Source organism: Saccoglossus kowalevskii, chromosome 4, assembly GCF_978046115.1.
Source record: "Saccoglossus kowalevskii chromosome 4, keSacKowa6.1, whole genome shotgun sequence".
NCBI classification, from domain to species: Eukaryota; Metazoa; Hemichordata; class Enteropneusta; family Harrimaniidae; genus Saccoglossus; species Saccoglossus kowalevskii.
The window spans coordinates 25,786,227-25,800,166 of record NC_140644.1 but is presented as its reverse complement, the minus strand read 5'-3'; the positions used below and the strand labels follow the sequence as shown (position 1 = coordinate 25,800,166).

Below are 13,940 nucleotides of genomic sequence, written 5' to 3'. Positions count from 1 at the left end.
CTTGTTTTGTGTGCTTTGGGAGATGTAGTGCGCCCTCATTTGTATTGTGCTAATAAATGGCTAATCGTTCGGACCTTATACAATATTATACAATAGCCCGCTTCGACTGGACTCCGCTGATATCGCTTACGGCTTTAATTTTGATTTATATTTATTACACTACGTCTCATTTTACTTTAATGTTTGGTTGATTTTACGTATCTTTGTGCATAATGAATGTTTATGTGATTTTTTTGAACGTACCCCTTGCATCTGAGTATAAACTGGTCTATACAATAATATCTTGTAACAGTTTTTCGTACATTGTGAGCCATCCCTGAATATATTAAAGGTCTGTTGTGTGCATATTCACGCGCGGTAACAAGAACCTGGACAAGAGGGTGTAAATACGTTTTGGCATTTAAATTAATTTTAGAACCTCTTGGCACAAGGCATGGATAAATTATCAAAGCTTTGCTTTAATGGGCAGTCATTTAGATCGTAAGAACGTGATTAATTGCGTCGGATGCTCCCACAAGAGTCGATCAGTGTATGCATCTATTGTGTAAGACAGACACATGCAGTAACTATAAACATGCAACGATGGCTTTTGTTTGAGTTCACTCTGTCGAAACTTTAGGATGCGACATATAAGCAAAATTAAATAGCAATGGCCAAAATTTATTTGGCTGGCTGTATTAAAAAAACCCAACTGAATGGAAGTGCTTTGTACAGGGTGGTTATCAAGGAAACCTTTGTGCGTTACGGTTTTAGTTGTGTCAATACAGTGCAGACCCTAGTATGACCCTGTCTGTATGTCTTCGTCTACTACATGCAGCCGGTCACGTCAGTTCATGACAGACGTAAACGTTGTTTGTCGAAACATCCATCACTGATTTTCAGAAAAAAACATGATATATTTGCCAGTCCGGACACTGTGCGATGTATCCACTGTAATTTGTGAGCAGTAATATTTCTGTTCACCTAGGTGACAAATTGTAAATAATTGTAGCCATAGAAACATCCACCAGAGTAATTTGTGAGGCATTTAGTAGCTGAGAATTCTTCCACACCGTGCTCATTAAGAATTTAAATATTGAATAAAAACTAGCAAGTCTGAAATTAATCACAAAAACCTTATAAAAAAGCAGTGGACACAATACGATAATCAATCAATATGTAATCAATACATCGGGTCAATTATTTTCCTGCCATGTGATATGACGAGTCGAACATAGTGTAATAAATATCAGCAATAACAACAAAAACGGCAAAAAACACCTGATTTTGTTATGGTCGGTCACAAGGTTTGGCAGCCATTTTTGATTTGATTTTTTTACTGATGCCACAATTACGTGATTGTTTTTCATATTTGCCACTTTGCTTCTATATAATATAATGAGCTCTTTTGGACAGCTAACAACAATTCAGATCAGTCACGTGATTTGGCTGCCATCTTTAATTTTCAGCAAAAATGTCAAAAAAATGTGCGCACGTGTTTTTATGAAACTGAATCAACTGTATCATGCATGGCCAAAGCTTTTTACGGAAAAAATTAAATTATTTTGATGAATTGCATGGTTTGGTCGCCATTTTCGAATTTTCACAAAAGTGACCACAAGTTTGGTGATATGTTTCTCATGAATGCTGTACCAATTAATTTGATATTTTGTATATAACCTGTATTGCTTTTAACGTGGTTTGGTAGCCATCTTGGATTTCGAGCTAATTAGCATATTTGACGGGAGATAATAACTGAGCATAAGGTCTTATTACCGCTACCAAATGTCTTCGCTTGCCGTTTATAACCAAAAACTAGCAAATGCTTAATATTCTCAATTTGCAAACAATTTTGTGAACGTAACTAGAATATCCATATTTGGAAATTTTATCTCCAAGAGTGTAGTCATTAGATTCTTCGAGATTCATTTCTGAAAACAAGTAAAATATTGTGAGTCAGAATAGTTTTGTTAATATCGGTAATTGAGATCGAGGGCACAGAAAAAATGATGTTTTCTTCGAATTCGGAATGCTACCTGTGTACTTGATTTAAGAATAACACCATGGTCAAAAAGTAACATAGTACTGATCAAATAGCGCAACATATATATCACAGTTGTCCACATGATAAATATGTTTACAATCCGTTAGTGCGTGCTGCATTTCCCAAGGTGCAACTTGACAACGCCTTGTTTATGAAGCTCCAATAGGTTTTGAATTTCCCATCCCATATGGTGGCCACATACAAACACTTCATCAAATCCAGAATCACCAATGTAATGATATGGTAAGGCATTTCCTTCTATGTCTGTGCTAAACGGCCAGAATCCAAACAGATGAATCTCCTCGCAAAGTGGCAATCCCATGGTTAACAATAGCAATCCTGAAATAACACATACTCAGATGAAACATATATGAATGTATATAAAACGCCAATAAATGAAACAATTGCAACAAATCCGATTTCTTACCTGATGAAACTATTTTCTCAACCTTCCAAAATCTTCTCACTAAACCAAGATAGTCTCTATTGAGAAGCAGCAGATCCAGTGAAGTGTTCAATTTTATGTGATTCATGGCAGGAACAGTAAAATTTGGTGTTGAAGTAAATAGTATATGACCTTTATATTCTTCTAAGGCTTTACTGAATGCACGCATACTATAATTGAACCTATGGGTTAAGCAGGTAGCGAGAATTGAAATTATGAAACTACTCTGATTCGCATCATAATCACTATGTGTTATCATATCCAAGTATCGGTCAAAATAAGTGACTGGTTAACAACAACGTCCCACAAGAGCAGAACAAGAGGATTATTCATGATCCGTGCAGCAAAAGTCCAAATCCAAATCCAAGGACAGTTATACAATGGTAAAAAAATGCATGGATGTATAGAGTTCAGGAATACAACAAGGTAATTAAGTTCTTTTATTTATATGAAAATATACTTCATAAAGTTCATATAGGTTACTATGACTTTTTTCTAAGTTAAAAAATCATAACATTTAATCACCTGTTGTAAATTATACTTGGATTGAACGTAGTTAGATTCATCTTCTTCCCTGCATCATGCGAAAAATTACGAATCACTGGAAGATTGGCTCTACGGAACAAGTATAACCATGTAACTTTTAAACCCAATACACTTACTACGTTTCTATGGAAGCTGGGAATAATGAGAATTTACAGTGTATAACAACTAGCTGACACGAGTTAAAACACATAGGAAGAAAATAAATTATAATGAACTTCCCAATAGCGACATTGACATATATGGCCATGGTTAAACTTTAGTGACATTTGAACTATATGCATAAATTGTATGGAAAGTATCAGCAAACAATATGTACAAGTGAGTACCTCACAATAAGATCAGACTTATCGATTTCATCTCCACATCCACTGCCCTTCAATATACCACCATTACCAACAATGCTACATCGTCTGTAAATACTTCTCTCGATGGGAGATTTATTCTACATAGGCAGTACAAATTTTAACAAGATAATTAAGGTTCCAGATACAGTGCGGGCTACGCTTTACAATGCATAAATCACCTCGTAGTGATTATATATATTTATACTTTGTGAAGACCACATGAAAACTGAGACATAGATACATACATACCAGATACATCTGCTGAGATATGAAGCTTGCATTGGAAGTTCTATAAAACTGTGTATTTTCTGGCATAGCACCATTCAACTTACTTCTGTAAGAAATAGAGAAAGAAGTATGCATTTGCAAATAATAAGTGACAATAACAAAAGTATGAATAAAGTTTTCTTCTAAGTGGATTACTTTACCTTAAGTCATACAGATGTGTTTTGTTCGTTGTCCAGATATTTGCACCATTTACAATGTCTCTCATTTGCCCAAGAACGGTAATATTTGCTGCAAACATGGACTGGTTTTCACTAATAAAAAGATGTTAAAAAAAATTATAGAATTTCAGCATTCACTGTAGAATCGGTATCGAAGACTTGGTTACAAATTTTTTCTGCAATTTTGTGAAAGCAATTGTGAGTAACCATCAAGATACCAAAGGACAATATGCTTCCTGTCAACTATCTACTTTGGGTGCTGTGTGACATAATTCACAACTACAATAACGATTAGTACACACCTCATATTGTGAATACCTAAGTAATTACGTGTACATTGCTTGAAGGCTCTTTTTGTATCAGCGTCTTCTCTTTCAAGGGCACGGGAAAATGTTTAGTTAAAAGTATTAACAGCAAATTAATGCGTTTCTTTGTTTATAGGACAAATAACGTTGTCAACAATTACAACAAAATGTTTACCCGAATTACCTTTTGCAATACTATAACCGCCTGCCATAGAAGATCGTTTACTTAGCTAATCGTCTTTATTCCCTATGTAAACAATACACGCCTGCTAGGGATCGTGATCTCTCTGTACAACGTCAATACATTAAATATCTAATTACATTGGAAACAACACAACACTTGGACACACCTTTCAAATACCTGTCCTGTCTGCGCTTCATTAATGTTCTATTATCAACATTTATTTTTTATTCATTTGTTTCATTTATATCCCCATTGTGTTAATTTGAGTGGTATACATATTAAATAAATAAACAGACAGATATGTATGTAATATTCAATTATGTTTCATTTATATCTCTATTGTGTTAATCTGAGTGGTATACATATTAAATAAATAAACAGACAGATATGTATGTATTATTCAATTATGTTTCATTTATATCTCTATTGTGTTAATTTGAGTTGTATACATATTAAATAAATAAACAGACAGAAATGTATATATTATTCAAATATGTTTCATTCAAGCTCTATTGTGTTAATTTGCGTGGTATACATATTAAATAAATAAGCAGACAGATATGTATATATTATTCAATTATGTGTTATTTATATCTCTATTGTGTTAATTTGAGAGGTATACATAATAAAAAATAAACAGAAATATATATATTATTCAATTTGGTTATATTTGTAGCTCTATTGTGTTAATTTGAGTGGTATACGTATTAAATAAATAAACAGACAGATGTGTATATATTATTCAATTGGGTTTCATTTGTAGCTCTATTGTGTTAATTTGAGTGGTATACATATTAAATAAATAAACATATATGTAAGTATTATTCATTTATGTTTCATTTATATCTCTATTGTGTTAATTTGAGTGGTATACGTATTAAATAAATAAACAGACAGATATGTATATATTATTCAATTGGGTTTCATTTTTAGCTCTATTGTGTTAATTTGAGTGGTATACATATTAAATAAATGAACAGACAGATATGTATGTATTATTCAATTGGGTTTCATTTTTAGCTCTATTTCGTTAATTTGAGTGGTATACATATTAAATAAATAAACAGACAGATATGTATATATTATTCAATTGGGTTTCATTTTTAGCTCTATTGTGTTAATTTGAGTGGTATACATATTAAATAAATAAACAGACAGATATGTATGTAATATTCAATTATGTTTCATTTATATCCTCATTGTGTTAATTTGAGTGGTATACGTATTAAATAAATAAACAGACATATATGTATATATTATTCAATTATATTTCATTTATATCTCTATTGTGTTAATTTGAGTGGTATACATATTAAATAAATAAACAGACAGATATGTATATATTATTCAATTATGTTTCATTTATATCTCTATTGTGTTAATTTGAGTTGTATACATATTAAATAAATAAACAGGCAGAAATGTATATATTATTCAAATATGTTTTATCTATATCTCTATTGTGTTAATTTGAGAGGTATACATAATAAAAAATAAACAGAAATATATATATTATTCAATTTGGTTATATTTGTAGCTCTATTGTGTTAATTTGAGTGGTATACGTATTAAATAAATAAACAGACAGATGTGTATATATTATTCAATTGGGTTTCATTTTTAGCTCTATTGTGTTAATTTGAGTGGTATACATATTAAATAAATAAACATATATGTATGTATTATTCATTTATGTTTCATTTATATCTCTATTGTGTTAATTTGAGTGGTATACGTATTAAATAAATAAACAGACAGATATGTATATATTATTCAATTGGGTTTCATTTTTAGCTCTATTGTGTTAATTTGAGTGGTATACATATTGAATAAATGAACAGACAGATATGCATGTATTATTCAATTGGGTTTCATTTTTAGCTCTATTTCGTTAATTTGAGTGGTATACATATTAAATAAATAAACAGACAGATATGTATATATTATTCAATTGGGTTTCATTTTTAGCTCTATTGTGTTAATTTGAGTGGTATACATATTAAATAAATAAACAGACGGATATGTATGTATTATTCAATTGGGTTTCATTTTTAGCTCTATTGTGTTAATTTGAGTGGTATACATATTAAATAAATAAACAGACAGATATGTATGTATTATTCAATTATGTTTCATTTATATCTCTATTGTGTTAATTTGAGTTGTATACATATTAAATAAATAAACAGACAGAAATGTATATATTATTCAAATATGTTTCATTTATATCTCTATTGTTTTAATTTGAGTTGTATACATATTAAATAAATAAATAAACAGAGAGAAATGTATATATTATTCAAATATGTTTCATTTGTAGCTCTATTGTGTTAATTTGAGTGGTATACATATTAAATAAATAAGCAGACGGATATGTATATATTATTCAATTTGGTTTCATTTGTAGCTCTATTGTGTTAATTTGAGTGGTATACATATTAAATAAATAAACAGATATGTATGTATATATTATTCAATTTGGTTTCATTTATATTTCTATTGTTTTTATTTGAGTGGTATACATATTAAATAATTACACAGACAGATATATATGTATTATTCAATTTGGTTTCATTTGTAGCTCTATTGTGTTTTAATTTGAGTGGTAAACCTATCAAATAAATAAACAGACAGATATGTATATATTATTCAATTTGGTTTCATTTGTAGCTTTATTGTGTTAATTTGAGTGGTATACATATTAAATAAATAAGCAGACGGATGTGTATATATCATTCAATTGGGTTTCATTTATTTCTCTATTGAGTTAATTTGAGTGGTATACATATTAAATAAATAAGCAGACGGATATGTATATATTGTTCATTTATGTTTCATTTATATCTCTATTGTGTTAATTTGAGTGGTATACATATTAAATAAATAAGCAGACGGATATGTATATATTGTTCATTTATGTTTCATTTATATCTCTATTGTGTCAATTTGAGTGGTATACATATTGAATAAATAAACAGATATGTATATATTATTCATCTATGTTTCATTTATATCTCTATTGTTTTAATTTGAGTGGTAAACATATTAAATAAATGAACAGACAGATATATATATATATATATATATATATATATATATATATATATATATATATATATATATATATATATATATATATATATATATATATATATATATATATATTATTCAATTGGGTTTCATTTATATCTCTATTGTGTTAATTTGAGTGGTATACATATTAAATAAATAAACAGACAGATATGTATACTATTGCTATATAGTCTAGCTATTGAGAACAATATTATATTGCGCCTGTTCCAAACAAGTTTTTAATTACACAAACCTTTTATTTATTGTACTCGGTATGCCATTTCTCAGCTGTAGCGCCTCATTGATATAATGGGACTTGGTTACCCCCACGCCGATCTTTGTTGTATCATTTAACGTTGTACTGATAGATTCTTGGTTCCCGAATTTAATTCAATGTGATATGCCAGTGTATAACCCATGCCAGTTATCAATTGACTGACTAATTTCATATTTAGGTTGTTCTCACTTTTCAGATAAATGAGGCCACTGGGACATTGACATCACAAGTGGGACAAATTGCTATGTTGGGTGCATGCAATAATGAAATTTAGAATGTGTGTCATACACTAAATCCCTAATTATGGCATACTTTTATGAAAGCAAACTACTATATGAAGATATATGTAGATATATGTTGTAGATATATGAATCAGTAAAAATTAACTAATATGGGAAAAACGAAGAATAGACCCGTTTGCGTGAACCGATTTTAATATTTTGTAGCCTGGCACATAATCAATATTCTCTTACCTAGTTAGACCATCGTTTACACGGAAAGTGTTGTCACGTAGGTGGTTTCTATCCACAATAACCATCATAATACAAAACATAACAGATCCGAAGCAACATAATAGAACAAAACGTTTTAACACAGACAGCTTCATCTTTCCCAGTAACCTAAATGTAGGGATAAATTGTGTGAATGTGATTCTTTGTTTGGCGTATGTGGTTTCATTCAGTCTTGTTACAAGATTAACGAAATACAGCATCCATTACGGATGTTCGTCTGAAGCTTGATTCATTATAATGCATTTATTTAGCAACGCTGTATAGATTGTATTTTGCTGTGAGTATTTACAGCCTATGGGATAGAAATTATTTATGGTGTGACCAAATAAATAAAATAAAATAAAAGAATAATAATTAAGTAACAATTAAATAATCACTATTGTACAATGAACACTGTAAAATTGTACCTTCATGTGCACTAGAGAACAATGTACTTATAACTTATAAACGTAGAATGCATAGAATAATATAAATTAAACACAAGAATAGAATAGAATAGAATAGAATAGAATTAATATAACACAAACAAGATGTAATCCATAACTGAATATAAGTTTTAAGGGGAAGCGAGAATACTTTACTAGTTGTGACATTATGTAATCAAGCAATGGAATTCAGTGAGAAGGTGCTGTATATTTCAGGTAAGGTATAGAATGAAAGTAATGTTAACAAGGTGTATGTATCGGTTATTATTCTGATCAAAAACAAATATTCATAACATTTTTAAAAGGTTATCCGTGTTGTTTTTTGATTTGTGCGTATATTTTTTTTTACAAAAAATGTTTCCTGCACTGGTCAACTCAGTAGTTTTATCACAATTTGTTTTAACCATCTTGAATCCGAAATGCTTTAAAGTTTAGGTCCAGTGGTTGGTAATTTATGAAGCAGTCGGTGAAAGTAAGTAATGACTACATTGGTCAATAGGCTAGGCATTTCAATCACTGATTTCTCTACAATACAATTCCAATTTATATTTTCAAGTGAACTTTTGACCTTTCTTATAATTGGATAATCTACTGATTTGGTAAGTCCAGCAAATATTTTTATAAGAACTTTCCAATTTAAATTTTCATTCATTAAAACATTCATTCCTCGTGTCCAACACCATGACGTCATTGTGAAAAAACAGCTGTCTTATAATACAAATACGTGTCATCCTGTGTTTAGATATCATGAAGTTACAATTGTTATAGCTCACACGCAAAAGGATTATAATTTAAAATGTCTAAATAAAAATAATAATTTTTGAATTCATCACTTTTAATAATCACCATAGAATATAAAACATATATGTAATTGTCGATACAAAATTTACAAACCAAAGAAAACTGTTAAAGGAAACGACGTACACAGATGTGTGTTTAATTACTATTTTCGGTAAAATATTAACCCCTGTATTTTAAATAACATAACATAATTACGATTTTAATCTGAATAAAAGTGTTCATTAATGGGATTGTGGTGTGGTTTTTACATGGAGCGTTAGCCATGGTGCTAGTTGAAAGATGGATGAATTTAATGTAAAATATCATCTTAATCATCTTTATTCATGTATACACATAAATAAGGTACATACCTGTACCATATAAAGTGTATGAAATAATAACTTCACCTCCCGAGTTATTTTCGACATTCACATGTAAAACATACATACAGACGGGGCAGTGACGGGGTCATTGCCCAGTCCGATAGACCGATTTTTGTTTGTAACCATATATATTTTCTAGGCGAGTGAAATATAATGAATGCATTGTTATAGGACTGATCTGCCAAATAGGCTGCTAACGGTATATAGTTGTAGTTGCGTTGTGAAATAGTTCTACACTTTGCTATTCGATTCAAAGTTGCTAGATTGAATTTAAGGGTACTTGAAGTGTCAGATAGCATAACCCCGTGTTTTGCTGGACGATTTACTGGACCGTGAGACTATTTTTGGTCAGTGAACCCGGAAGTGCCTGTATTGACGGACTGGCTGTGTTGACTAGCGAATGTTCCAGTGGAGATCTTCGACGAGTAACATTACCGTTAGGAGCTTATAGCTTTAGTGCGACCATTGCCCACAAGTGACGTTACGAGAAGTCCTCTTGCTGTGTACGTTGCCAGCAAGTGACATGAATACCTCCTATACATTGTGTATATTGTCAACTGTGTGTATCCTTATTGCAAATAAAACGAACAAACTGTCTACATTTCGTGAATTCACTCATGAAGGAAAAAAAATGTCCATGGCTATATTCAATTTAATGTACCATTCATCAACATTGTGCTCTACAGTACGTGAGTAAAATACAAACCGTCCATATTTGCTTACCCCAGACCATTCGTCCCGGTGTTATCGCTATCGCCACACGAGACTCCAGCTTGTCTCCTATACAATTTTCCTTCCGCCCACTTACTGGGGTAATATTTGCTAACAAGTTGGTTGTATTAATCACAAATGTCGATTCAGGGTCCGGAGGCTATGCCCGATTTTGTTATGAATACTTGATTGTGTTGTGTGTAATCGAGAGTGGATGTGTATTGCTACGCAACGCGGCGTGCCATTCCTTCCTTAGCAACGCTGAAGAACAACCCTACTTTCAGGACTGGTGGTGTGAGATTGCACACGTGTGGCATTGCATGTATCAGTGAACTATTGTCAATGATTGATATACACATTCCAATGCCATTCAAGTGAATTCATGTTTATTATTGACTGTTGATATGTTGATGTTGCCCCCATATTATCACCCTGTACAGGAATCCACTTCCACTGAATAAATGCTAGTGATATATCATATTAATTCTTGAACAATTATTGTGGTGTATAGGGCGCTTCATTGCATTGGTTCAGTTATCCAAATATCACATCGGTCGCTTTGCACTACATTTCCAATTAATTTGGGGACTAGTGACTTTTGTCAACTTGCTGACTAGAGAACCTACCTTACTAAATGGCGCCCAACGTTTTAGGGAAGTTATATTTGTACACTTTGTGTGTGATAACATTAATAGTAGTAGGACCTCCCACGAGTATTGAATAAGAACACAGATATTTCTGCAAATATTTATGCATTCATTCTGATATTCCGTACACTTGCTCAGATTATTGGTCTGTAGTTGTTCTTTTTGTATGTGTCAGTGGAGCATACGATTTGCAATTGGATTGACTCACACAATTTTTCAGGTGTTTGTGGCTTAGAAGTTCGGATCTGACCCTGTTTTTGTTGTGCCCTTTCGCTTTCGCTCACCTACTTTCCCTTTAATAAAAAAATCAAGGTAACAGTTGATACACAGCAGGGAGTCACTGGGAATGTAAAAATAATCCGAGTCGCCAAGGAAGTCGTTGCGTTTTATACGTTGGTGCTCTTTTACAAATGTGAATGAAGTATTTGTATGGTCACTAATTTCAGTTACCAGTGACATGCCAAACAAAACAAGGACCCATAACAGGAGAACCATGTTTTTTAGGTCTCCTACGTGGCCTCTTTCCCAACTACCATTGTCCCCGTGGTCTGCAGAGTTCCACTGTTGTGATTCACCTCGACAGTTTATTGCATTAAGGTTTCAGCCAGGCTGATTAAAGATGCATCTCCACAAACCGAGTATTTTCCACACTCAACAGCAACAGCTAAATAACCCAGATCCGGTGTTTGAGTGAATGCAATTAAGTAATTTAGTATCTTGCCTTATTTTATATTTTCTGGGTATCGTGTATATGGCAACCAACGGCTTGACGCCTTTATATATAAGCAAAATGTTCAGTCCTATCTCGCAAACCCACAAGTATAGTACGTTTCTCTCTTAAACATAATTTATGCATTACTAAATGGAAAACATCCATGGGCCAGAGGACGTTTCAGTATAGAGTGGTAACCCTATGGAATAACTTACAATCCCATATCAGAAATTCAGCCTCATTAGGCATTTTTAATAAAACTTATCTTAGTGAAAATTGTTGTTGTAAATTGGCTCAAGCCTATAGTGTGTATATTGTGTATTTTGTTTCTACAGAGGGCCCAATGAAAATTACTTTATTGTATATTGGCCTACCCTTTTTAAATAAAGTGTTAAATTAAATTAAATTAAATTAAATTAAATTAAATATAGAAGCTGCAAATAATAATAATAAAGTAATGTTATAATATTGCATAATTTGAAATAGAGAGAAAAACTGAACAAACATGCAAATGCAACACACCAGCAGCACAATGGATGAAATTAGATGTTATATATTCATTGTTTGTGGCTCGTAAATGTTGGCACACTGATGTTCTTAAGTCCAAACAAAAAGCTGTTAATTAAAATAAAAGTTGACGGTTACAAACCAGGTTGAACCAAAGTTAACCAGAATTGCACACAGAAAACTTGTACACAATAAAGTCAAGTCCCAGATATGACCGTCAAGGACATCATTCCCAAATAAAAATGGAACAAGAATAATTTACATGAACAGTCCCACGTTTTATCCAACTAGTGTGCATGGTGAAAAGTTACACAGTCAACACAGGCACGTGTACACAATAAAGTGAAGCCAGGGTAAATATCTGTTGGAAACAATATTGCCACAGGAAATCGTAACGAGAACAGAAGAAAGAACAGTATTATGTAGTAGACAAGTCTTGTTTGCTTGGTGAATTGACAAAAAATTGACTTACCTCAGAGTATGGTCAGATATACACATCGTATAATGTCGTTATACTGTTTGCCGCTTAACAACCTAGCAGCGAATCAATGGACGACAAACTGCGTTTACATATTACATATCAAACTTCGAATCATGTTTCAAGATCTTGTGTTTAGACTGTTTATGTCTGGAGACAGAAACATATAGTGTAAATGTGGCCAGCAAACTCATGACGCAAGGTACACACTTTTAAGACCAAATGTGGGGAGTTTTCAAGGATTTCTAATCTATACAGCATACATAATTTTACGTTGACGACATCGACGAACTATGTTATAGCCATGTACATCATGTTTTTAGAACTTCAGTAACGTAATTCTGTGTCCAAGATAGACAATTCCCAGTGGATATCATTGATTATTTGTGTCGCAAAATTAGCTAGTTTGGAGTTGTAATACGCGTACGCATGCTCACATCTACTACTGTCAGCAAACTCGTGATACGAGGTGTACAATATTGTAACTAGGTTTCTATGACACACAAGTCACAGAGAAAATTTGATACCGTTGTTTATTTGTTTTGTAAAGTTAATTTGGAGTTTTACTGCGCATATTGACACAGCCGGATCCACTACTGTCAGCAAACTCATAATGTGAAGTGCACAGTTGTAGAACCTGCTTTGGGTTGTTTTGACCAATTCATTATATACAGCACAAGTAATCGTATTCAGACTACTGTGATGTCACAGTATGTAGTCGTGTACACCACATTTAAGTGCGTCAATAATCTAACTAAGTGTCCAGGACACCCCTATCTCATAGGCAGCCTCCTTCTCACACAACTAAACAAATATTGATACACTATATACAGTACGAGCACATACTTCTGTATACCAAGGGTGTCTACCAAGGTGATTTAAATGTATATACCGATGTTTGTCTGTGTATATGTGTGTCTGTCTAGTATGTATATGTGCCCGTAGACAGAGCTTCTAAACGAGTTTGTCATTCCCCCATCGGTCTTCATGTGTAACTGACCTCGAAACCACGATCTTGACTTTTTTGAAGTTCTTGTATATGCCATTCGTTGTTGTTGTTTAATCCTGTGATGTTATTTTTAGATTTTCAATTTTCATTCATTGAAACATTCGCTCCTCGTGTCCAATATCATGAAGTTACAA

At 32.2% G+C, this 13,940-nt stretch overlaps 1 protein-coding gene across 2 annotated transcripts; it reads right to left on the bottom strand.

Annotated features, from left to right (window-relative positions):
- Positions 1 to 1,423: 1,423 nt before the first annotated feature.
- LOC146747234 (alpha-N-acetylneuraminide alpha-2,8-sialyltransferase-like) lies at positions 1,424 to 13,512 on the bottom strand. Of its 2 annotated transcripts, none has more exons than XM_085498582.1 (8): positions 12,792 to 13,512; positions 8,116 to 8,262; positions 3,787 to 3,897; positions 3,608 to 3,692; positions 3,341 to 3,456; positions 2,994 to 3,083; positions 2,451 to 2,650; positions 1,424 to 2,362 (listed from the first exon to the last, which is right to left on the bottom strand). In XM_085498582.1, the coding sequence occupies exons 1-8, from the start codon at positions 12,815 to 12,817 to the stop codon at positions 2,127 to 2,129; spliced, it is 1,011 nt and encodes a 336-aa protein (XP_085354708.1). In that variant the 5' UTR covers positions 12,818 to 13,512; the 3' UTR covers positions 1,424 to 2,126. The 2 variants fall into 2 exon arrangements, with proteins under 2 accessions (XP_085354708.1, XP_085354709.1); XM_085498583.1 differs by having other exon boundaries at positions 1,424 to 1,910.
- Positions 13,513 to 13,940: the final 428 nt, after the last annotated feature.